The sequence below is a fragment of the Lepidochelys kempii genome, chromosome 3, assembly GCF_965140265.1.
Source record: "Lepidochelys kempii isolate rLepKem1 chromosome 3, rLepKem1.hap2, whole genome shotgun sequence".
NCBI lineage: Eukaryota > Metazoa > Chordata > Testudines > Cheloniidae > Lepidochelys > Lepidochelys kempii.
In genome coordinates this window covers 145,759,962-145,786,829 of record NC_133258.1, presented here as the reverse complement: position 1 = coordinate 145,786,829, position 26,868 = coordinate 145,759,962, and the positions used below count along the sequence as shown (strand labels likewise).

The following is a 26,868-nucleotide window of genomic DNA, read 5'->3' as shown; positions in this document are numbered from 1 at the left end:
CTGGTTAACTCCAATAATATAAATTACACCTAGAAATGAATTGGTGGCCAGTGCAGATCATAAAGATCAAATGTGATGTGCTCTCTGTGAGGAACATTACATAGGAAATAAACCACTGCTTTCTACACTAGCAGAACTATTTTTACTGACTTACATTTGAAAATTAATATATATTTTTTTCCTGTAGCTTAATGTAAAAATTAGGAACATGAACAAAATGACATATGAAAAGTTGGTAATAGAATTGGGCAAAATTTAGAATTTCTTTTGCATGAGAAATTCCAACATTTCAAAATTGTCTTTAGTCCCAAATTGGAACTGAAAAGTCAAAATTTCCTGAAAAAAGAAGTGTGACAGGGTTGGGCCAGATGGCTATAGGAGAGTAATAAGAAGGCAGATATACTAGCCCCAGGCTAAGTAGGTCCCTTTTCCCTGGGTAAGGTAACAGGGAAGGGTCCAGAACCATCAGAAACCTTCTGGAGACAATTAAGACAGGCTGATTGGCTTCAGGTGTTCTAATCAAGAAGCTGCTAGAATCAATTAAGGCAGGCTAATCAGGGCACCTGGGTTTTAAAAAGGAGCTCACTTCAGTTTGTGGTGTGCCTGTGAGGAGCTGAGAGCGAGAACGTGGACTGTTGGAGGACTGAGGTGTACAAGCATTATCAGACACCAGGAGGAAGGTTCTATGGTGAGGATAAAGAAGGTGTCGGGAGGAGGCCATGGGGAAGTAGCCCAGGGAGTTGTAGCTGTCACACAGCTGTTCCAGGAGGCACTCTAGACAGCTGCATTCCACAGGGCTCTGGGCTGGAACCCGGAGTAGAGGGCGGGCCCGGGTTCCCCCCAAATCCTCCCAACTCCTGGTCAGACACAGGAGGAGTTGACCTGGACTGTGAATTCAGAAAAACGGCCAAGCTGAGGGCTGCCTTGAAGCTCCAAGGCGAGCTAATCCGCCAATAAGCGCAAGACCCACCAAGGTAGAGCAGGAACTTTGTCACAAAAGTTTTTAAAAATTTAGTTTTGGCGATATCAAAATGACCTCATTAAGGCACTTTGCTTTAGTTGAAACGAATTGTTTTTCCCTTATTAAAATAAAGCACTTATCAAAGTCTGTATGTTCCCATGAAATGTTCCAAGTTTGGCAAATCAGCATTTCTGACAGAAACATATTCCATCAAAAAAATTTCTGCTAGCTTTAGCTGGGGTCTCCTCAGTGCTGCTATTTTATTTATTGTTTACTTTTCTCCTTTCTGATGAAAGTTTTGTTTCTGTTTCTTTCATTCCAGTGTTAGTTTATTAATTATTTGCTAATTATTGCATCAGTTTAGTCTGTCTGCTGCTATGCTGAGATCCGCACTTTGTGTTGTTCCTGCACAGGGGTTCCTGAGAGAGTTGCTATGCTTTTAAAATGGTGTATTTCCCCTTTCTTTGATGTTAATCTCACCTCTCCTTGATCCAGCTCTGCTTTCTGGCTCTAGGCCATTAAAGAGGCATACTATGGAAGGGGAGTTTAGTCTGTGCTAGAGGACATTACCCCTTGAGACTTTTAATTTATCCCCTCCTCCTTGCCAACTGTGTCATAGTTGAGAAGTAAAATACTGTAATGACAGGCCCCGCTAGCAGGGAAAAATAAGTACAAAAGTAAGGAAAGAAAAGGTGTCCCAAAATTAGATAGATCAAAAAACTTGTTCTAGAGGTTGAAGTGTGGAAGGAAATCCCATGGTGTCTTATTGCAAAAAAAAATTATATACGTTCTACAATTTCATCCTTGTATTTCTGTCCTTAGTAAGTGTGAACTTTTCTTTTACTATGCAACCAGAGGTATGGTGGCTTTCCAAAAGTATAATGGCATTGTAGGTTTCGTTCGTTTGGAATGATCAAGTGTTCAGCATTGGTGGCGATTTTAAGGATTAATATGGTATAGACTCTAAAGTAGTTTATAATCCCACTTTGTTTATGAAGAATATTGTAATATTTGATATTATTCCCCTGACTAGTACTGGATAAGGGTTATCTCTAATTCACTTTGCAAATGTGATATAGACGGGCTGCAATAATAAAAGCAATAATATTATAGTATAATTCCTAGCAGGCAGCTAAGTCTACTTATCTGCTTTTATTAAGGCCATGTCTACACTTGCACTTACGTCGGCAAAATTTTTGTTGCCTGAGCGATAGAAATTTTGCCAGCGTAAGCGCTCGTGTGCACAGCGTTATGTTGGCGGAAGATGCTCTCCCACTGACATAGCTACCGGTGCTCATTGAGCTGGTTTTATTATGTTGATGGGAGAGGTCTCTCGTGGCTACACAAGTGCTGCTGTAAGTGGAGACATGGCCTTAGTTCGTACAGTTCTTTCTCTTTCTTGATTACACAGACACTTGTAATCTAATAATTTGGGGAGAAATGAACTTTAATTAGACAACTCTGAAATTGTATATCAAATTGTTATTCCTTCCTTTTGTGGGAGAAAATTTGTTTTATAAATTGGCACTAATGTTTCCCTGGATTTTATTCTGTTTGTCTATTGGGAACATAAAATATATGTCTCAGAGGATTAGGATAATAGGCTTCTTTGAAAGCTTTTCTTAGGAGCTTATCTCTAATAATTAGGAGCTCTAATTAGAACATAAATTTCTATATGTACAAGTGAAGGAAGTTCAGCAACTGTGAAGTATAATTGATTGAGGGGAAATTGCTAATTCTGCCCTTCTTTTACCACCCATACAGATTTTTTTTAGATTTATTTGACCTGGTAACCATATTTTATATGTTATATGTCAACTTGGTGACTTCATTTAGTCTGTTCAGAGAAGTCCTATGATCTGAGAACAAGTGATGGGCTTTCTGGGCAAAGACAAATATGCCGTTCAACAAAAAAATACCTTCATGTCTACCTATCTCTATACTTAAAAGTTTTTTAGCATAACGTGTTGGTTAGGAGTATGAAAAAAATCACACGCACTCCTACTAGCATAGCTGTGCTGGCAAAAGCCCTATTGTATACACAGTAATATCAGCAAAAAAGTCCTATTGCCAGTATATCTTTTTTAGTTTGCGGAACTGGTATAAGTTATTTATTTGGGCAGAAGCACTCTTTTGCTGGTATAAGTAATGTCTTCATTAGGAGGGTTTGCTGATATAGCTAAGGTCGTTTTTTAAGTACTTTCCACATCTGCCTCCAAAAAATGCCTGGAATTGGGCCCACTGCCTGTCTGTGTTTAGTTGTGTGATCTGTCAGTGCAGAAGATAATCTTTTTGCCAAAAAGATATCAGTACCAGAGGTAATCAGTGTTTTTACCAGCAGCGTGCCAGGTACTCAATATTCATCTTCAAATTAAATTTAATCAGTGGGATAAATATAAAAAGTACAGACCAAAACGTCTTTTATCAATCAGTCAGCCTTGGCAATTGATTTTTTTTTCAGCTGCTAATAATCTCAAAATTAATAGATGCATCCAGACTTCAGCTGTTGAGTGGTCATACTTTATTTTATGGTTCCTGGATATATCATGAAGCCCTTAGATTGTTTGTTTGATTAGAGATGTTTTAAACTGTTACTTCCAAGAAAACTGTTGACAATGAAAATCAGCTGTAATTTTCATGTCTAATCAGTCCAGTAGCCTGTGAAGAGGGATTAGAACGATAGTAAGATTTTAGCGAAGGATATAAATGTGCACTCAAATGTTTGAACACCTTGCAGCATTTTAACTTGTGCAACTTGTTGCAAGTTCCATGGGAGTGGAATGCAAAAATTGGCGTTTGTCAGTTAACCAGCTTTTTAAAAAAAAAAAAAAAAAAGCAAACCCAGCAACCTCAAACAGAATCTTGTTTGTGATTGTTTTATGACCAAATTCATGGTCCATTTTGGTCAATTTCATGGCGGGGGTATAAAATTAGTCAGCTTCATGTTCTCAGATGTTTAGATCTGAAATTTCACTGGGTTGTAACTGTGGGGGTCCTGACCCAAAAGGCAGTCAGGGTTGTGGGGGGGTTGCAAGGCTATTGTAACAGGGTCATGGAATTGCCACTCTTACTTCTGCCTTGCTGCTGGCAGGGGTGCTGTCTTCAGAGCTGGGCAGTTAGAGACGAAGGCTGCTGGCCAGACGCCCAGCTTGAAAGCCAGCACCACTGCCAGCAGCAGCTCAGAAGTCATGGTCGGAGGTATGTGGGGTTGATTACCGTATGGTTTTCCTGGCAGTCTACCGCCCAAGTGTGGGGCTGACAGCCGGAGCCGCAGCTTCCCTGTGCAGATGGGTGGGGGTGACAGCTAGAGCCGCTGAGTTTCCTGCAGCCGGGGGAGGTTCCCAGAGGTAGGTCTGCCCCGTCTTGAGAGTGGCACCTGCGGGGGAAGAGCAAGTCCCGTCCCTCCCCGTACCCGGCCGGGAGTAGAAACTGGAGCCCTGCACAGGGTAGGGGCTCCTAGCTGGGCACCAGATTTCACAGGGGAGAACAGATTTCATGGACTGTGATGCGTTTTTCACGACCATGAATTTGGTAGGGCCCTATTTATGTCAGATGTTTTCAACCTTTTTTCATTTGCGTACTCCTAAAAAATTCTGAAAGGAGATGAGGACTACTTTGGAAATCTTAGACATAGTTTGCGGACCCTAGTTTGAAAAACACTGTTCTATTACCTTAATAAATACTAGGAGCTCTTAGAATATAACAGGTACATTTTTTATTTCAGCTACAGCATTATTTACGAAAACATCCATTCTGCTGTTTTTTCTAAGCCACTTTTCTAGAACAATTGATAAAACTAAATAAATGTTTTTCTGTGAGTAGCAAAATCTTTCACACTTTTTTCTCTTTACGCTTTTCATATGCCACTGCTCAATCCACCGTACCCACTTTTTGGAAGAGGAAGGTTGGTTACAAGCTCTGCAAAGAGCAGAAAGATTTCTAAATATTATCTCTTTTGACTGACATTTGTTTACACAGAACATTTTCTATACTTTACAGGGCCGATGTATATGTTAGCCACAAAACTAACTGCGGCAGTAAGTTAATTATTTCTATGCGTTTGTAGGATGTCGCTGATTACAGAACGTCTGAGAGCGCGCGCACACACTATTTAATACAAATGACTTTTCAAAGTGAAATCTGCACACAGTACAACCACACCCACCAGTCTTCTTCCCCATGTATGTTAAGCAAAAGCTCAGGGTCTGTCAGATCAGCAGGGGAAGTGAATTCTATAGTTGACCATGCTGAGCCAGCTGGGGCGGGATATTCTGGTATGATGGTGACTATTGACTGTCGTTGGCGGCTCCCTGCATAGTGTGCTGGTTTTGTGGATTGCATTCTCAGGCATCTGTCTCTCCCCATGTATTGTATAGGGAGCTTAGGCTTTTAACTCAGGCTTTGTGGGTCCCATTATTGTTCCAGGGATTTTCTAGGCACGTAAAAGTTAGGTGTTGCAACACGCAGTTACACCTCGGTCCTTTGGTGGATCTGGGCCTCTGAGGCTAACACTGCCAACTAGGAAGTCATTTGTATGCTCTACTACAGAGGTGGGCAAACTATGGCCTGTGGGCCATATCCGGCCCGTGGGACTGTCCTGCCCGGCCCCTGAGTTCCCGGCCGGGGAGGCTTCCCCTCTCCTGCAGTGATGCCGCCGTGCAGGCAGTGCTCTGGCCTGCTGCTCCTACTGGGCAGTGCAGGGAGCGCAGCTGGCTTCGGCCGGGCGGCGCGCTCCTGCTGCTCTGAGCAGCATGGTAAGGGGACAGGAGGTCCTGGGGGGGGGGGCAGTCAGGGAGCAGAGGGCGGTTGAATGGGGTGGAGGTTCTGTGGGGCAGTCAGGGGATGGGGAACAGGGAGGGTTGGGAGTGGGAGTCCCAGGGGGCCTGTCAGGAGGGGGTATGGATAGGGTTTGGGGCAGTCAGGGGACAGGGAGCGGAGGGGGGTGGATAGGGGGTGTGAGTCCCAGGGGGCCTGTCAGGGTGGGGGTGTGGATAGGAGTCAGGGGGGCAGTCAGAGAACAGGGAGCGGGGGGGTTGGATAAGGGAGTGAGATCCCGGGGGGCAGTTAGGGGTGGGGGGGTCCCAGAAGAGGGCAGTCAGGGGATGAGGAGCAGAGGGCGGTTGGTTAGAGGGTGGGAGTCCCAGGGGGGCTGTCAGGGGGTGGGGGTGTGGATAGGGGACAGGGAGCAGGGGGTGTTGGAGAGGGGGTGGGATTCCAGGGGGCGGTTAGGGGCAGATTTCCGGGGAGGGGGGCGGTCAGGGGACAAGGAGCAGGGAGGGTTAGATGGGTCGGGGGTTCTGAGGGGGGCAGTCAGGGAGCGGCAAGTGGGAGGGGGCGGATGGGGGTGGGGGCCAGGCTGTTTGAGGAGGCACAGCCTTCCCTACTCGGCCCTCGGTACAGTTTTGCAACCCCGATGTGACCGTCGGGCCAAAAAGTTTGCCCACCCCTGCTCTACTAGCTTAAACTTCAGTGTGACATTAAGGGTAGTTGTTCTGTGTTATGTTTATTTTGTAAAGAGCAAAAGTCCAATGTAGAGTACATTGTAATTTCCGGACTGGCTTATTGCAAAGTCATGGAGATGTCTGGCTATGTAAATGTGTAAATGCCCAGCCAGAAGGTGCTTTCGGCTTCCTATCACCCCTGAGAATCCAAAAATAGTCAGGTATCTGAATGCACTCTCAAACTGTGAATTTCCTGAACTAAAGGGGAACAGCTCCCTCAGGAGTAGGGACATGCATTATAACCATTCCCATTATAATTTGGGAATCTTACTCATCATTTTGACTTTACCAGGATTAAGCTTCACCCAACTCACAGCTGGTGTTATGCTCCCAGTTCTAGCAGAAATTACTACTGCATGTGCATGAAACCAAGTCTGTAAATGCCTTAACTTGGTGGTTATACATCTGTGCACATGTGTGACTAACAAAAGCATCTAGTCCTCAGGGCTAGGCAACTTGGACATTTCAAATTTTAAAGTATTTGAGTTGTGTGAGGACAGGAGAGGGCTAGGGAAGGGAGCTATTTATATGGGGGGAAAATCTTTTATTTAACCCTCATCTAATACAGGGCTGAAGGGATTTTACAGAAAGTTCCCAGCAAAATAGAGAATGCTGACAGGCCCCCACAATAGAAGAAATGTTCTAGATAATGTCCGGGTTTGAAGGGGGAATGGCTGTAAAATGTTTCCCTAGGGAAACAAAATTCATCAAGTGTGACAGACCCAGACCAGTGGGGTACAGGAGTCTGATAGAAGGCAAATATACTGGCCAAAGGATGAATAGTTTTCTGTTCCCTGAGTGACCAGAGCAGGGGCTGACCTAGAGCAATAAGGAACCTGCTAGAACCAATGGACAGGCAAGCTAATTAAGACACCTGGAGCCAATTAAGAACATACAAGAATCAATTATGGCAGGCAGACGAATCAGGACACCTGGTTTAAAAAGGACCTCCCATCAGTTAGTGGGGGGTGTGCAAGGAGCAGGGAGTGAGAAGGTGTGCTGCTGGAGGACTGAGGAGTACAAGCGTGATCAGGCTTCAGGAGGAAGATACTGCAGTGAGGATAAAGAAGGTGCTGGGGGGAGGCCATGGGGAAGTAGCCCAGGGAGCTTTAGCTGTCTCCCAGCTGATACAGGAGACGTAGAGAGCTGCTATCCACAGCGCCCTGGGCTGGAACCCAGTGTAGTGGGTGGGCTCAGGTTCCCCTCATTCCCGCAACTCCTGATTGGACACAGGAAGAGCTGGTCTGTGAGCAACACCAGAAGGGAGGGTCTAATTTGGAAAGGGTTCTGGCCTGTCCCTGACCCACTAGGTGGGACAACAGAGACTGTGGAGATTGTTCTCTGTTTTCCCCCATTCTGGCCAGTGATGAGGTCAGCTGAGTGAACTGCAGGTTTAAGCCTCTAGCAGAAGCGGCCAAACTGAGGGCTGCTGTGAACCTCTGAGATGAGCAAATCCACCAAAAAGTGCAGGACCCGCCAAGGCAGAGGAGGAACTTTGTCACACAAGACAGAAATATGTGTGAGGATAATAATTTACAGCTAAGGAAACTTTCAAACTTGGAAGTAATATTTTTACACACTTTTATAGCTAAGGTTCATAACACTTTTCTCCTTGAATTACACATATATTTTTATATTATAGCTGAGCCAGATAGCGCCACTGTGCCTAAGGTGAGCAGCTGTTTCCATTATAAATTCTTCATTTTTTAAAGGATTGACACTTCGGTCAGAAAACTTGCCCTCAGCTGAAACTTGGCATAACGATGTCTCAGGTTGGGGAAAGATTTTTTCCCATGTTTGATTTATGAGGAGACACAAATAACGTGTGTGTGTGTATGGATCTATGCTTTTTTATGTTTTTTAATTATGTTTAGTGTCGACACATTGTATACACTAATCACTTATTATTTTGACAGAAGTAATGTAAAACTTCAAATATATAGGCCCAGATGCAGAAGAGATGTTTCAGGAGCTGCAAATTGCTGGTTGGTAAATGGGCCTAAGGGAGACCTTATATAATTTACTCTATATTTCTAGCCTCTAAGCGGGTAAATTATGCACATTTAGACAACTGGTAGAGAGCTACAGCAGTAAGATTACTTAATTGCTGAAGCTAGTGATTAGAGTTGATTTAAAATTTTCTGCAGGAAAAAAATTACAGGCTATTTATTTATTTATTTATTTTGCAGAAAACAGAAATATTTTTATTCGAAAATGCTAGTGTAGAGTCTCCTGGGAGTTGTAATTCAGGTGGCTCATGCTCCCAGACTCCTTTATAATATGGGCTCCCTGGTCAGATTACATCTTCCATGATTAAGGCTGTGAGTCTGTCGTGGAAGTCATGGATTCTGTGACTTCTGCAGCAGCTGGTGCTGGCTCAGGGGCTGCCCAAGGCATGCAGCCCCTGGGTCAGCAGTTTGGGTATGTGGGAGGGGGCTAGGGGCATGGGGTGCTGGGGGGTTCTTAACTCAGGGTGGGGGACTCCCGGGCTCCCACTGGCATGGCCCTGCAGCTCCTATGCGGCAGCGGGGAGGGGGCTCTACGCTGCATGCTGCCTGCCCCTGCAGGCCCCGCCCCCATAGCTCCCGTTGGCTGTGGTTCCCAGCCAATGGGAACTGTGGCAGCCGGCACTTGTGGTGGGAGTAGCAGAGCCCCTGCCCTGGTCCCTCCGCCGCCTAGGATTGCAGGAATGTGGAGGCGGGTAGGAAGCCCCCCCCTCACCCCCAAACATCCCCTAGTCATGGGGCTATTTTTAGTAAAAGTCATGGGCAGGTCACAGGCCCATGAATTTTTGTTTACGGCCCATGACCTGCCCATGACTTTTACTAAAAATACCTGTGACTAAAACATAGCCTTGATAAACCGTGGTCTCCTTCTTGGTGAAGGGGAACGGTGAATCATGGGAGATAGAACCCAGCTTATAGAGAGGTATGAGGCACCTTCTGCAGCAAGGTCCTTTGATTAGTGACACTCTGGTGGAAATTCTGCAGCAATTCACTGCAGGTGAATGGGACATAGTTTGGGATTGTGGCATAAACACACCAGTTGGATGTTTCTGTTAAAATAGTCAGTAAAGGAAATAACGACAATTAAATTATGATAGGTTTCAGAATGAACACCCAGTTGAGGTTAACAGAGCTATTCACACCTCTGAGAGCTATTGTTTCACACAGTGCAGATTCATGAAGATATGACTGTTGATTTATGCTCTGTTTATATTTTCAGAGTTATATCTGCAGCCATACGAGATAAGAACAAATATTTTAAAAATTAAAGTTTAGTTTCTAGGGGACAGTTCTGCTACAAATTCCATGGCCACAGAAATGCAGAAGGCCCATAATATTCTGTTAATGTTGTTTTGGGTACAACAAATTAATCTGCATTGAATACTAGTCTAAAATGTGTGCCTTTGGATTCCTCTTTGTGTATTGCTGTGTCCTTTACAATGTTTTACTATATGGAAAATTCTCAAATTTAGTTTGCATTCGTGTGGGTATTTTTTTAAATCTGTTGGTTTTTTCCCAGTGTGTTTGCTTGTGTTAGCTGCACGTGTCATGTGCACCTGACATTTCCATGGAGCTCAGCTTTATTACTTTTATGAGATCTTACAACAAAAACTACTGTCCCTGCCAGCCTGGATTAACCAATGTGTACTCTTGGAACTTGCACAGGGCCCCTATCTCACGGGGACCATCCGATGACCAGGGGTAGGATGGGGGAACCCTGAGCAGCACTGCATTTCAATGCCACTTGCTCAAATTTGGCCTGGCTGCCCGCCACCCATGCAGAACAAGCAGAACTGGGCGACCAGGACCAGGAGAAGCTGCCCTAGCCCAGGATGGCACTGATGAATGGCCAGCAAGGTTGCGGGGATGGTGGGTGAGTTGATGGTGGGCTATGGGTTTAGTGAAGTGAGCAGTTGGGGATGTTGATGGTGGCAGGGTTGGAGACTTGGATGTTGGGAGCTGTGCCCGGTGGGGCTGAGGTGCTGAGGGCTGTGTGAACAGGATGTATGTCTGGGTTGCTGGAATGTGTGGGAGGGCTGTCAGGTTAAGTGGAGGCTTGTTAGAGAATATGTGGAGTAGGAGGGGCACTCGGGGGTCTGTGGGGAGAGTGGGGAATTGGTAGTATGTGTGTGGGGTGGGGCATGTAGGAGGTGGGGGTGCTTTGCTGTCTATTTTATGAAAGGTTCAGAGCAGGCAATTTCCACAGTGCACAAGGCCCAAAAATTCTTTCTTCCAGGCCTGGTTCCTGCCAGAGTCTACAGTGTAGGCTCTGTTGCATTGCAAGTAAGGAAAAACTCAGGACTTCGCTTTGCATCTTGGCGGGCTTGCAGATTCCTAACCCCAACCCCACACTTTCACCAACATAAGTAAATGAGCATCCCACTGATGCTTTCCGTGTGCCCTGAGACTAATCAGATGCATTTTTATAACTAAAACACTCTATAAATAGTGGTAAGAAAAGCTATAACTTCAGGTACAAACCCATGATATCTGTAGTGTAAAATCACAGAGCTGAGAGCAACTCTATAAGGCTTTAACATCTCATTCAAAGCCAGACTTAGAAAGGAAGCCTAGGAGGCTAGTTGCACTACCACAGAAGCAATCCGTGTGTGTCTGAGGCTGTGTAAGCAGCACATACAGCCGCGAGAGGGGGGGAGAGTGTGCTGCTCTTCTGGCTGATACAGGGAACTCTGCAGACGGACTCGGGGGGGAGGGGGGAAAAAGGTCCAGTGGTGGGATGATAATTGTGAGACAGGACCTCTGAGAGGAGCAGTGAAAGGGAAAAGGGAGGGGATGAATGAGGCTCCCATGGCCGGGGGGGTGGGGGAGGGGGAAGGAGAATTAGGATCAGCATTGATAACTGTGTGAAAATGAACCCTTCTTTTCCTGGGCTTTGCATGTATTTGAACATTACCCTTCAAATAAAAAGGATGGAATGGATGGAAAATTGCCTGGCATTCACAAATGGCGCTAACCCTTTCCCCGTTTTCCAAATTATAGAGCTTTGATTACAGTATATCTAGCGAGCCCACGCCTATGGAAATGAGAATGTTTAAAACCTTCCTAGGAGACCTCAAAGCTCTTCCCCTGTGGGGGAATAGTGGGTGGGTTTCCAGTCTAGGGTCCATCTGGGAGGAAAGGGAAGGAGAGCAGGAACTGGGGTGGACTGAGGGAGGTGGGGGTAGGTCAGGAGCAGGTCTAGAGGGTTGCATATCATTTCCCTGGCTCTGAACTCATGGAACTTATCTGGAAAAAGTAACAGCCTTTGCTGTGGATCCACCTCCTGGGGACCCATGCAGGAGGCTATGTTGCCAGAGACCACCCCTGGCTGCTAGCACCCACCCATTTAGAGATGCCAATACAGAAGGTGAAAGTCATGAATTTAGGAGTGTCTCAATCTGATGCATGCATTACATGTCCTAGGCATGAGGCACTCTTTCGGAATGGACCTTTTAAAGTCGGACGCACTGCAGTATGAACAAGGAGACCACCAGGGTCCAGAGTAATAACGGGATATGAGACTTCTGTAGTGATGACTCTGCCTTTCCATCAGCCCTCAGGGATCTTTAGGCAAACCCCAGCCTCTTCTCTCTCCTCCCCCTTCCATCAATGGCATGGGGTGGAGTAATCGCTGTGAAAGTATCCTCACAGAGATTTCCACTGAAAATATGCCCTCCCTCTGCTTTTCATGCTTGTGCAGAGATGATCTGTATCATTAATGTTTAGCAGATCATTAGAGTTTGCCTCTGTAGGAAAAATTAACAATAAAGATTCTGGAAATTCTTGGATTTTATCTTCTGAATGGAATGCCAAACTCACAAAACCCTTTTGGCTTTGTTCACGAGATCACATCATAAATCTCATGGATGTGCAGCAAGCAGTCACATGTCAAATGTTACTTCCCCTGAGTGAATGGGGCAGAGGGATGGTGGTATTAGCTATATGTACCGATGAAGCAGCAATATGCTTCAAGCATTCCTAGCAAGGCTAGCAGCAGAATTGCTACTAATTATTGTTGAATTGCATTTTCAAAATTAATCATACCATGCAAAATAACTCTTGAGTCATTTAATCAACATGACTATATTTAGAGATACTTCACACAGAACTATTACAGGACATTTTCTGAACAGTACGCCTCAACTTGTTTATAAAAGTGTGATGACGCAAGATCCATTTATTACCGAGAAGGATGGGTTTATAGAAGTTAGAAGAGGGTCCCAGGACTGACTACGTGCTAAGATCTTGGTCTCCCTGTAGAGTTTTTCATATTTGACACACTGTTGTAATACACATGAAGACAAAACTCAGATTTGTCTTGTAGGTTTTAATAGTTTGTATTACTAAAGCAGACTAGTTGGAGCTATTTCATTTACAACTTCAGAAACAACCTATACATTCTTCTTCAGCTGTGCTGATTTGGATGGCCTCCTAAGTCACTTAGATGCTTTGGCAAATATTTTAAACTACATCTTGTTTTATTACTGCAGGAGAATAACTTAGGCCACTAGCATATCTGCTGAGAATCATGTTTCTTCTGTCAAGATTTAGGGGATAGACTAGGTAGAACAAATGTTCATCCATAAATTTCCTTGTTTTTAAGACAGATATAAATCCTAGAACCATCTACATTTTCTGTTAACATTTGGGCTGTTTATGAACATGCAAGGTAAAATGGGCTGAATGAACTTGCTGTACTTCTGACTGTAACAGGTATGCCCTAATATGTCTTAGTTTTGACTGAATGCCAATAGACCACCTGGAGCACCATCAGAGGAAAGGTTAATTCATTGTATGCTGATCTTCAAGGAGCTTCATGTAGGCAGACCCATCCACCTGCATAGAGCTTCATTTCAACAGGTCTCCATGTGGGCACTGGGATCCATCCAGCCAAAGCTCATTTCAAGATCAGATCCTTGGTGACTGCTGAAAGCTAGCTGATTTTTATTGTGTGTGTTTGTGCAAAAACAAAAAAACAAAAACGTTAACTGCAGGAGAATAATTCTTTTTTTTCTTCCAGAAATCTAGACATTTTATCTTCATTTCCATTTTTCTTGGTTTGTCTGTTTCTGTTTGCTTTTTTTCAGTGTCTCTCATACAGTGATTGTACTAAAGCATATTTCCAAGTTCATAATTTGATTTAACTTTAACAAACAATGTTTGCTCATACAAAAGTAATTATAACTGTATCCATTATGTTTGTTTAATGAGCATGTTTGAATGTATGGGTATTTGATATTAGTTAAGTACCAACATTAACTCAAAAAGAAAAGGAGTACTTGTGGCACCTTAGAGACTAACAAATTTATTTGAGCAAAAGCTTTCGTGAGTTACAGCTCACTTCATGGGATGCATCAGATGACTGAATGCATCTGATGAAGTGAGCTGTAGCTCATGAAAGCTTTTGCTCAAATAAATTTGTTAGTCTCTAAGGTGCCTCAAGTACTTCTTTTCTTTTTGCAAATACAGACTAACACAGCCGCTACTCTGAAACCTAACATTAACTCAGTCGTGGTGTCACTGTTGTAGGTCCCTAGTCTTTAAAGATTTGCTCTTTATTTTTCCAGACCTAGATGTTATAAAGTTTTATTCTTTTTATACAGTATTTGAACATTTTATTTTTCACAAATTTTATAATACCGTAGTGGAATTACATTGTCATACCAAGAATTACTAAATACTCCCCGCTTTAAAGGTGTCTGCTGGTTCCTAATTGAACCACTAGGTGGGGCAAGTGACTGTGGAGTGGTATACTCTTAAGAGGGAAGTTCCCTAGCAGTGCGCAGCTCTGAACCCTGAACATGCAGATAAATGATGAATTTGGATAAAAGGAGGTTAATATTTCAATATGTGTAATAAAAGCAATGTTCCAGTTTTATTTCTTTTGCTAGCTTTGCTAATAAATATGCCAGAAGTCCGTACAGGGATCTTTATGCAGCGAAGACTCTTTCATCTCGCTGTTGATTGTTTAATTCCCCTTGATTTATTTTCTCTAGTGAAACATTTTACCAGGTGTGAAAGTATTATTTGTCATAAAGTAACATCCAAAATGTTGGGCAGGACAATGATTAGCACATGTTTTGTTAGTCCCATGCTCTGGTTTAGTGTTAAGGTGCTCCTGTAACTAGCCACAGGTGTCCAGATTATCAATTTACAAATAAGGATAAAATTTCACCTTCCCCACCCTCTTTTTTTTGTACTCAAATGCATCCACACCTGGAAATCTGAAAAGTTATGAATTCTGTCTTTAACCAACCACTATCCACAAATGATTGTCCAACGTGCTTTGCAATTTTAACACTACATAATTAAGTAATTTGTACACACAAGTTGCCAGCATTACTGTTTGTTCAGATAGAAAAGTGTAAAGTAGAACAATGAAGCAAGTATGTGAGAGATTTCCTTATTTTTAGAAAAGGGAATGTATTTAAAATTGATATTTTGGCTTGTTTGTTTTTCATTTTGTGTGTATTTTGTTGGGATCTCTTCATATTAGAGATAATCGCTATAAATAAAAGTACTGCTCTGAAGTGGTTTAAGCTAGGGCCCTTTTTCCCTTGTCACGCACAGACAGGAAAATACTGCAAGATGCGGGATTAACTTGTTCGCTTTTCATTGTTTTCTTTTCCAGCAGCAATCCGTTTAGCTATGGTATGCTGAGTTTATCTGATTAGCACCTAATGAGTAAAGGGGGTAGGAGACATGTTGCCTAGATTTGAGTAATTTATGCCAAATAACATTTTTAGTACCTTTCCCCTCTCTCTAAATACCTGAACTTTCTTGACCTTCCTAGTTTCGTTCTTCCTCACCAGCTCTTTCCCATATGAAATCATGCTGTTTAAGTTGACTCCGTACCAGCGTGATTAGCCAGATTCTGCTCAGTGTACATCTTGCTCAACAATGTTTGACAATCTGTCTGAGAGTCCCATGAATTCAACAACTGTTGTTATGCCCACTTTAATGCCCTACCAGGAAACATTGGCAGTATCAGAAATCAACAGTTCATAACATGATTACTTTTATCATTGATTTTTATAGTAAAAGCATTGGATTTATTTATAAGCAGTAAAATGATATTTTAGTACTTGTGTCAACAATTCCAGTATATACATTTAAAAAGGATTCACTAGTAGTTCGAACTGTTAAATTTTGTAAAGAAGCCAATAAAGCTGAGATTTAATAATGCTTAAAATAAATGAATACTAACATAGACTGTTCTTCTTTTACTGTCATTTACTTGCTAAGTTTTTTGCATAATTCTCACTTTAACTCGATACTTCAGCTTATTTTTTCTCTTTTAGATTACTCTTTATTTTGATTTGATAATGCATTGTGAAATCTTAAATGTCTTAGCCGAACTCTACAAGATTTAAGAAACCATATTTATGAGTTTATGCTGCTTTAATACTTCTATACAGTGGTGTAAAGTGGCCTTAGGGCAAATTAAAATCAGGCCTAGGGGGGTCTGTTTTCCCCTCTGTATGCATGCATGATTCCATTATAATTGAAGTAATATGTGCACATCAGTAAGCATGCATAAGCTCCTGGAGTTTCAAGAAGATGAGAATATTGTTCAGATAATACAAACCTAGAGAGGGAGTCCATTTAAAATTATTTCTAAAACAGCATATTTTCCCCAATTGTAACTGTTTTTGAGGGACCCTAAATTTCCTTTTGAAATGCTAATGTCTCCATACCTAGTAATTTTATTATAATTTGAAAAGTCTTGTAATTATAGACAGTTTGGAATGAAGGCCTTGATCCTCCAAGCACTTAATGTACATGCTTAACTTTATGCCCGTGAGTCATCCCATAGAAATCGATGTATATAAAAGATAAACATTCCAGAATTGGGGCCTAAACAAATAGCTCAACTGGGACCTCATGGCTGCCCTATTAAAATGCTGCTTGCCTCCAACAATTGATCATGGGCTCATATAGAAACAGGGAGGAGGAAAAAAACCAAGATATAATAGGGTGTTTTTTTTTAAAAAAAAAATAGGCGTGAATTTTCTCTGTGAAATTATTATTTTTAAATAATTAAGGTAACAGGTCCTAAGATGCACTGAGAGGGGAGGAATGTGATAGAAGTCAGTAGGTGACTAGGCTTGGAATCATGGAAAGAGCAGCATTGTGTGGTTTGCTGTAACAGAACACACATTTTAGGAAATTTAAAAAATAACTGGACAAAGAATATTAGAAATGCCAGAACAACTAACGAACATGGAGGAATGGGTAAAAGGGAGATGAGACATTCTGAAAAGTGACTAAGATATTTGAAGAACTTCTAAAAAGCTAGGCAGCAGCAAAGAGTGAAAACATTGCTTAACTCAGTTACAGCAGAAAAAGCCATAAATAAAATACATAAGATTTGAAGTGTCTGTTTATATTCTGATTGTTCACTCGTGAACAAAGAGCCCCACCTTTAGCTGAGAATACTCTGGTTATAGCCAGTGCTACATCATTGAGTACAGTGTAATCTATTTATATACATTTCCATAACAGAATCTACCTCAAGAGAAAGTTAAGGTAGCATTCACAAGTCAAGAAATGGGAGTTAAGATTGTGCACACTCTTAACACTCTTCTCCCTTGTACATAAGAACGGCCATACTGGGTCAGACCAATGGTCCATCTAGCCCAGTATCGTGTCTTCTGACAGTGGCCCATGCCAGGTGCTTCAGAGGGAATGAACAGAACAGGCAATCATTGAGTGATCCATCTCTTGTCATCCACTCACAGTTTCTGGCATACAGAGGCTAGGGACACTCAGAGCATGGTGTTGCATCCCTGACTGTCCTGGCTAATAGCCATTGATGGACCTTCCTTCATGAATATGCAGTCTGGTACAGTCTTTAATTACATGATCACATACAGTTTCTCAAATACAATGTCATAGACTAGTCTCTGTGTAGCTGCATCTTCTACTTCTGTGTGCTTTCCTGCATATGACAGACAAACAGAATCTGCAAAAGTTATTTATACAGAAGATGTACGTACAAGATCTTCTGTGAGTTCTGCATGCCATGAACGATCAGTTTTATCCTTTGCTTTCGCTCATATTTCTAACATCCCTATCAAACCTCTCCTGCACCATGTAACTGATGTGACAATCATTGCATTCTTGTAATAATTAATAAATGATTTCTGTGAACCTTGCTAGCCTATAAATACATGAATGATGCAACCATGTGATTTGAGAGCCAATCTTGTACTCTTTCAGTCATAGCTGCCAATTGCTGCAGTTACATTCCTATCAAATGTGTGTGGTCCTGCTGGCCTTTTTCGCCTCTCAGGTATATTATCAGTAGCAGCTTGATGTGAGGATACGTGTTTGCAGATGGGGATGGTGTTAATATCTCATGGTCAATTCGTGCAGTTAAAATAATTGCAACTCATGCTGGCTGCCCACCTTGCCCTAAGTCCATGCCCCTGAACACACCTTGGAATTATCACAAGCTCAGTATTTCCATGCTATCTATTAGGTGAGTATTTGTCTTTGCTTGTGGACATCGTGGGTTTCCTTCCTGGGCGCTGTCCGGGGCCTGTCTTGTCACCCCCACTGGCATTCTTGACATATCACTGACACAACATAGTGTTCAGCTAATCTACTTGGTGCTGCTTAGTTGTGGTACTGTGTGTACTGATTGCTCCACCATTGAGGTGAAATGATTTGCTCCAGCAGATTCACTGCTGGCTCCAGGTTCTGAAAGACAGGATATGATAATGCTGTTTTCTATGTATAGCGAGCTGGGCTCCTTTTTCAAGCTCGACAACCTCATCTGTGGCAACTTTCACCCTTCTCTGTATGCCAGGATATATGTGTGCTGCTTATGTAATCCATATTAAGAGAGTGTGGATCTTTCTCCACCTCTCATGGCTGGTCCACATAAGGTTAATTAGTTTGGGTTCTAGCTGTCAGCTATAATAAAGGGTAAAAATGTTCAGAAGTGCCTAATTCCAATTGGGAGGGTGGGGGGGAAGTGATCTAGGCACTCAGGAGAAAGTCAATGGATTTAGGCTCCTAAGTGCCTAGGTCACTTTTGTAATTGGCACTTTGGTGCCTGAGTCACTTGGTACTTTTAAAAATGTTATCCTTAGTCCTTTGACTTAAGTAGTGGAAACTCATACTTTCAGTTCTGAAGGAGGGTCCCTGGTTCAAACCCCATTGATGGACTATATCAGTTATACTTTCTCAGTGTCTGGCAACTTTTTTGCTGCCAGTTTATCATGTTTTTCTATTTTCCAAATATGCACAACTCGCATTAAATTTTGGGCCAGCCATACATTGCTAGACTATTCCTGAAGATTTACTGAAGTAATTATGGAAATATTTTATAATTTGGTTTAAAGGGGTTTGACTAAAATGATCATAAATGTGTGAACTTTATTTTTGCTGCTTTGTTTCCCCCTTTCTTCCCCACTCCAGGTTTGCAATTATGTGTGGCTATATGTCTGAGTTTGACAGTATACAAAACAAAATCAAGAATGGCTGTCTCTTTAAGGTATGTTTTTTGGTAGTTTCATTAGCAACTCTTCTTAATTTACTTTCCCCGATAGTATAAAAGAGAGGTTTTTCCAGCAAACTAACTTAGCCTCAGGGTATGTTGCAATGCCAGTGTTATGGTTAAGAAATTATTTGTATGTGCTCCTACCACATATTGTCCATTAGCTTTCAAACTACAAAGATTTAAATATGACTTCATATGTCAATGCCAAGATTTTTTTGCTTTATTCCTTGTCCTAAGTAAAGTGGGGAAAAGTGATTCTGCTGTTGTAATTAAAGAAAAAAAAATAGAAAATTGAAACAAGTTTAACACTAAATGCTGCAGTTTCCTACAGTGATTGGTGTTGCTTCATGTCACCCTGGGGAAGTGATAATTTTGTTTAATGTTTTCCATTTGCAGATACATGTATATTTCACATTCAGAAATTTGGGCCATGTCACTTAGCATTATAACATGGGGGAAGGTCTTGCTGGGGGCTTTGTCCATATCCTCCTTTTCTAGCTTTACATCTTTCCCAGGGATTCTCATACACACACATGGCTTCAATTATCATCTTTACATGGGTGACTCATAAATCTGCCTTTTTCTCCTGACTCATCTCTGCTCCCCCAAGCCTGTATTTCAACCTCTTTCCAGCATCTCCTCTACAGCAGCAGATTACACCCCCCCAGAGACCCTCAGCCTGCTTCTTGAAATCCTGGCCCCTAGGATACTGGCAAGAGAATGCCGTGGCTAGCATCCCTGCTTCTATTAGCTACACCAACCAGTGCCCAGTGTCTTTGTGTTATTTTCTCTGTAGCTCCAGTTTTTAAGGTTTCGTCTGATGTTTAATTTTTATCTATTACATGGCACCATGGATGTGCATCACACTTTATAAAACAAAAAGAAGGAACTAAGTCTCTGCCACAGAAAGCTTAAAATTTTAGTTGTAACTTAAAGGTGTCTAAGGAGAGGTTTTGCCGTCTGCTGTTGTATTGTACATGTTATTTATTGAGGCCCACACGCACCTATACAATCCATGTTGCATACCGCCTTGCTGCACAAGTAGTCCCAATGAATGAATGAGACCCAGAAATAGAAGGCTGATAAACTTGTGTTGCTATTCAACAAGAGCAAGGGTAGCAGAATTGTCTCTTATATAGCACTATTCAGCGGTATCAGGGCATTTTACATTACACAGTAAATAACAAAAAGAAAAGGGGGAAAAAAAAGCACAACTAATAAACACCTATGCCAAATAAGGCAGTTTATATCAATGAAAATGCTTCCATAATTAAGTAAAATTGTTAGCAATTGTCTAAATTGTAAGGTGTAATTTAAGTCGGGATGTAAAAAAGCATATTGTATACTATCAATAGAGTATACATCTCATCTTAAAGAGCATTCCACCCTAACAGTACCAAGTGAGTGAAGCCTAGAATATCTGGACACACAGCAAAGGGCAAGAACTGAGGAAAATGGATCGATCATGAGCCAGATATAATGTCAAGAGGTCATATATTTAAGAAGCAATTTTTGCAGTTATAAAAGGAATGAGTTTAAGAAGTGTCTCAAATGTTAACTGTACAATTTTCAGTAAGATTCTCCTCTTCAGAGGTAACTTCTGAAATCACATGAATAGTATAGAAACATGGGAATGACAGGGAAAAATAGATTGAAAGAGTAGTATATATGTGAATAGTTTGCCAAAAAAAAATGAAATAGGGAGCTCTCAGATCTGCAAGAAAAGATCATTTGAGTGGTTCAGATGAGAAGTTATAATACCACTATTTTAGTGATTGGCTTAGTTAAAAAAAATAGAGATGTAGGAAAAGTGAAACCTAAAGTATCTGACAATTGAGTTCTGTTGAGAGGCAAATGATAAATCAGGGTTGGAAAAAATTCCTTATTCTTTATTCTTGAAATACTGATTATGCAGAAATAATTTGCCTCAAAAATGAGACCTGAAAATGGAGGGAGGAGGGGAAAGGTGGGTTTGGAAGAAAACATCTCATTTGATTTTTATTATCCTTTGTATTGTTTAATTCAGACCCATTTTATCTCCAGAACTGCGGGGTGCGGGCACAGGAGCTGTACTTCAAGTCACATTTCAATTGAAAAGTTAGGTCTGTGGTTCAATTCCTGTCCTATGTCCAATTAATTCTAGGTTTCTGACTACCTGCCGTGGATGTATTTTCACACTATCTACCTCTCAGAAAACCAGGTCCTGCTTCTAAATACAAAAGGTTATGTGGTGCCATGTTCCACACCAGAGAAGGTTACACTTCAGTGGTTGATCATTAGTTCAAGCATACGTTATCTAGGAAGCAAAATAGGAGTGTTCGCATGGGGTTGATGCATTATACTTTTCTAATACCCGATAGGGATAAAACCAAAGTTTAGTAGGTTTGGAGTACGTCAGTCTCTTGTTTGTTTGTTTTTAAAGCTCTTTCAGCTGTTTGTTTGAACTTCAGAGTTGTTAGGTCATATTCTAAATGCAATGTTATGGTACGTTATGTGCAGAGTTGTTAAATAATTGTGTTTGTGGTTTTCTTCTGTAAGCAAGGCTATTGCCAGGTAAAATATTTACAGATCATTTGAACTGTAGCAAAAGCAGTCACAAAAGAGAATTTAAATAAATTTGCACTGATTTTGCAATGCAGTTTTAAAGTTTGAAGGCAACTCCCAACCAGAAATGAATATCCCGTTTTCTTTCTTTTGAACTTATTTCTGACAGGAGCATCTAGATAAAGCAATTGAACTTAAGCCTCAAGATCCCTTTTTATATTACCTAAATGGAAGATGGTGCTATTCAGTAAGTTGTTTTCTATGCCTAACAGTTGACTTGAATGTGCTGAAAAATGATAATGTGTTTACAATGGAATAGTGTAACTGAAATCTGAGAGAAATGACACGTTTATTGAAGTGGAAACTTTGAAACTGTAAACAAAGCATTGCTATGTACTTGTCATGAAATCATTTCTACGTGCCTGGTTATTAATACAGACTGTCCTTGTTACCCATCATTCTCCCATGTGTTAACTATACCACATACTGCTATTCAAAGCCCCTTGTTTTGCATTTTGTTTTATTATTTACACATATCAATGGTAACTAAGATTTGGAGAGGAAGCATGGGTGGTTAGGTGTTAGGTACAAGCTCCTTTCTGCAAGCCCCTCTATTGTTTTTTTTTTTTTTTCCCCTTTAGTCTGGTGGTACTTCTATAGCACAACTTTCCTAGCTTGGCCCCTGTTTTAGGCTTACCTCCCTTTTCAAAGTCCTCACCCAGTCCTGCCCTTCTCTTTGGCCTACAATCCAGGAGTGTTCCCTTCTCCTGCTCCCTACTTTTCTTCCCAGCCTTCTCCTAGTCTGGCTAGGATCCCAGGGCTTCCTCCTCCCCACCTCTCTATTTTCAGAGACTGATTATAGATTCTCCCTGCAGCCCCCTTTCTGCTTTTAACTTCCTGACTTTTAGTAAACACACAGCTCCTTCCCAGCTGGCACTCATGTTTCATTAAATCTGGCTCTTCCTCCCGGTGCATCCAAGTACATAACTGGCCTTCCCAGCCCACATTAGCTCTTTCAGGCCCCAGGTGGGGCAGACATCCCATCTTAGTACTGTAGCTTTGTTAAATTTTCTTGAAAGTTATACAAACAAATACATGGCTTTTTTTATAATAAAGTTTTTCATTGCTCCAGTTAATGTAAAGGAGCTGTAATCCTGACCTAAGTATCTGGCTGAGATGGAGTTATGGCTGCTTTGTATCACAGGAGTGATGCAGAACAGCCAAAACATACCAGTGAAGCTGTACCAAGGCCTCTAATAAAGGCCACTTAAATGTTAAAAGTCGACTCTCTTGAGTTTTCTTTTTGCAGATTACTCACAATTGCCAGACTCACCGTTGGTGTAACTCAAATGATTTCAGTGATGTTACACAAGGAATCAATTTGACCCAATTACTTATACCATATTCTTTGTAATTCTCTTCCTCTCATTCAGTGGTAAGTGAAAAGCCTAAGGAGTTTGTGCTGGATAAATGGGTAGGTACATATGCAGACTATTATGGCATTTCTCAACTCTTACATGGCAAACATGAAAGTATTTGCATTGGAAGCTGATAGTTTACAACAAGGCTGCTGTCCAGTTACTTAATTTCTGCCAAAAGTCCTGAGACATTATACAATTACTTAATTCAATTCCATCTTAATATACTTAAAAACAAAAAGAATCTCTCATGATATTTAAGTAGGTGACAGTAATATTTTTGCTAAAATTGGATGGATTGGAAGGTTTTATTGAGAACAATTGTTTTGTGTGTTTTAGTTAGCTATTACCAAGGAAGCACTGAGGGAGGGAATTCTTTAGGGATGCAAGTCTCTTCCAGGCTGAATTTTCAGATTGAATGGGTTTGTGTCCTTGGTAGAAGATTCCTGGTATTTGAAAAAGACTTTGAATGGACACAGTTTGCATTTTGTTAATTAGCTGATAGCAATAAGTTCTGGTACTGCTGGATCCTGGGAGAAAGGGAGGCTGCTAGGAACTTCTCATGTAGCCTTAAAATCTCCAGTAGAGAATTGAAGTCTGCTCCCCATCCTCCAATAGCAGGATTTTGTATGAGATTTTTGGCAGCCACTGCCTCTGGCAGCAGCCTTTGGGTAGCTTTCTTTCCTCCCTGGCAGCAACAGAAAGACTCAGCTGCCAGTCCCCTTCCCCCTCCATGGTTTCTGGAGGTGTCATCTGATTGTTCCCCTCTTTTGGCAGTAGGTGGGATATCTTGGTGACCTCTCCCCCGTCAACATTAGTAGGGTTAATCTGGGAGTTGATGACTCCTTGGGCTCTCTCCTCTAAGTACCTTTTTCAAGCAGGGCAAACAAAAAGAAGCATGGGAAAGGGAAAAGACCAAACCCCCCTCATCCTCAGATGTTGGAGAACGGTCGTCGTCTTCAGACTCCCAGGAGTATGACAGACTCCAGTGGGGAAAGCAGGCTTTTTTAAGACAGGCACCCTCCAAAAGCTAATTGTTCATCCTTCAAATTTGATCCTGATGGTGGTATGGATTCTATTCCTCCAAGGGACATCAGGAAACAATAAAATTCTGGGATGATGCCTTGTTTTCAATATCTGATTTCCAGAAAGTATAATGGACTCTGAATGGAAAGACCCCACAAAAAGAGGGGCATCTTCCGATTATGCCAGAAGGTGTATAAAGTTCAAAGAGGGAGAGCATCAAAATTCTCCAGAGATCTCAAAGGGGATTCCCCCATTTGTAAGATGCTAATAAACCCACTGTCCCAGTAGAAGGGACAGGCACCCTCAAGGATCCCGGTGACAAGAACCTAATGTTTCTTCTGAAATGAGGCCATAACGCTTCCTCCCTTGCCCTTTGCAATGCCATCAGGGTAGCTTCAAGCTATTAAGTTAGAGCCATGGGCTAGCTTCAAAAATACTAACCTAAGGAAGGTTCAAAAGTCAATCAGAGGCCAGGCTTGTTCTTCCTTTACTGTGTTCCTGTGATATCAGCCACATCCTGCTCTGCTCTCCACTCCCAGGAGGAACCTGTGGTTCTGAGCCCAGGAAGCAGATAGTGGGTGAAATCCTGGCCCAGCTGAAGTCAAGGGAATTTTGCCACGGACATTGAGAGGGTCCGCATTTCACCTAGTCTTTCTGAAACCCCTCTTGTACAGGCCTCCGCAGCTATCTCACACTCTTTGGGATAACCCTGAACATCGTAATTAAAGGGTTTTTTTAAACTGGAATACATTTGAGTTCAACAGCTCCAATACAATTCTTTCTTGGCATCATTATAGCCCTGAAACACCTTTTAAAAAATAATACACATTCTGGGCCAACATTGTCCCTTCTATTTTTGCACCACTTCCATGACCCAAAGGGGATGGAGAGCAGCTCCAGTAGGATGGGTGGGGATTCTCTTTGCATAGGGGAAGCAGTTAGAGTATAAATGAATATGAGTATAAATGAGTCTGAATGCTTAAAGCTCTGTAGAAGCCAGTAGGATGCTTATGTATTATCCATAATAATAGTACCAAACCCTGAGCACCCTAAATATTATTAAAAACTGAAATATTGCCCATGCATACTTCTAAAATGAAGATAACTGTGTTGCTTTAAATTGGTGTTTCTTTTTAATATAAAAAATGCAGAGCAAAGCTATTTATTTTAGTCTGAGCAGTGCAAACGCACACCCAAGTCAGCCAAAATATAAAACCAGACCCCAGTAAAGTAATTCTGATTAAATCTAGTAAGAAAACAAGACAACTGCCAGACAGAACTTGTATTTAAATTTCAGGTTGCAGAATTAAAGCAGCTAATTATAAATTGCACCGTGGAAAAATTTGGAAGTCCCTTCGCTATTGAATCATATTAGGGGAGTGTGTGTGTAGTGATTGTATCTATGTAGTGTGTCTGTGTGTATAACTCTAGAATTTTGGGTGGTCCAGAGAGGTTCAATATGAGCAGTTTCTCTCCCTTACTTTTTCTCTCCTACCCTACTAATGGGTTCACTGCACCTGGATCAGATGGACCTAAAGATATCAGTAATAACTTCCTCCCATTCCAAGAGAGCAAAGATCATTGCAGCAATGGATTGGCCTGAAGAAAGCAATATATTCTTTTAAACTCTGCTGCAACTTCCCTGTCCCACGCAATGAGCTTTAGAAAATAAAGAGCAGGTGAAAAGTGCAGCATGAGGAGGAGGAATCATTTTATCTACACACTAACTTACATTTGTATGTTTTAACTCACAGGCTGCACTTAGTAGCACAATATTGGCACTATGCATTGTGGGGGTGAAACAAGTTTTAATGAACAGGAAACAGTGAGCTTGTCAAAGAGTATGTCTCTCGAAACCAGGTCTTTGAAAGAGGCATTGGGAGGGAGAAAGATAATGAACATAGCTAAAGTTACTTCTTAATATTGTTTATCTTCAGAATATTATTTTTAGTGGTTTCAAGTGAAAGACTCACTGATGAAGTCATTCCTCAGGAACTGGCTTTTGCCAGAAGACCAGCAAGATTTGGCCAGGTTGCTTTGTCTCCATGCAGTGCTACTCAAACTTGGCCAAAATGATTGAGGTCAGACAAGAAAATAGTCTGTATACACTTTACTGTTGTATGCTGGCTAAATTAATACTTTGCAATGGCATATTTTACAGAACAGTTTATAATAAGAAATATTAAAAAATTCACATCCCGTGAAAATTAAAAAATTGTAGTGGATGGCAGTGGCTAGGCATATGTTATGATAGTTAGTTCTGGATAGATTCTTTTTTTTAATGGAAAGCTATCAGCTTTCAAAATCTGGTGGATAATCGGTAACTGCAGCAGCAAAGAGCAGAGGAGCAACTAAGTAAGGGTTTGAGGGTTCTGAAGCTCTCCATCCCCTTCTCATTCACCACCAGTCATCAGTACTGTGGCAGAAGAGATATGAATTTTAAAGGCCCAAGTCTTTGGTTACAATGTGACGCTCTGTCTAAGCTGAGACTGGGTTGGCTCACCACATTTTCCAGCTCCTGGTTCTCACATGAATTCTTCACATCTCTTCATTCGTTGGCTGCATCCCCTCCTCTCTGGCCCCTCTATTTAGGTCATGCCAGCAGTTGCCAAGGAATCATAGTGCCTAACTTCTTGGGCATATGTCTTGTGAGTCCTAGTCAATTTCAGTAAGCATCAGGTGTACGGTTAAAGTACAGATGTGCAGGAGAATCATCCTGCTTTTCCTCTCCAGAAGCACTAGTTTTCCTCCAAACATTAGTTGGGGGAAAACAGATAGTTCCTCCACTCAGTGAAGTGGCATTACATTTGAGAAAACCAGGGGAAAACTCGGGGGGGGTCACAAGGTTATTACATGGCGAGTCGTGAGCTGTCAGCCTCCACCCCAAACCCCGCTTTGCCTC

The 26,868-nt window shown here is 41.7% G+C and overlaps 1 protein-coding gene across 6 annotated transcripts in view; it reads left to right on the top strand.

The window, feature by feature from the left end:
* Positions 1-26,868, top strand: part of RMDN2 (regulator of microtubule dynamics 2) — a 73,983-nt gene that overhangs the window by 14,876 nt on the left and 32,239 nt on the right. For all 6 annotated transcript variants that reach the window (XR_012158182.1, XR_012158181.1, XM_073338402.1 and 3 more), the window contains exons 6-7: positions 18,897-18,972; positions 21,692-21,769. Coding sequence is in view for 4 of the 6 variants with exons in the window: in XM_073338402.1 (XP_073194503.1) it covers positions 18,897-18,972; positions 21,692-21,769 (154 nt within the window). In the remaining 2 variants the exon portion in view is untranslated. The remainder of the gene's footprint in view (positions 1-18,896; positions 18,973-21,691; positions 21,770-26,868) is intronic.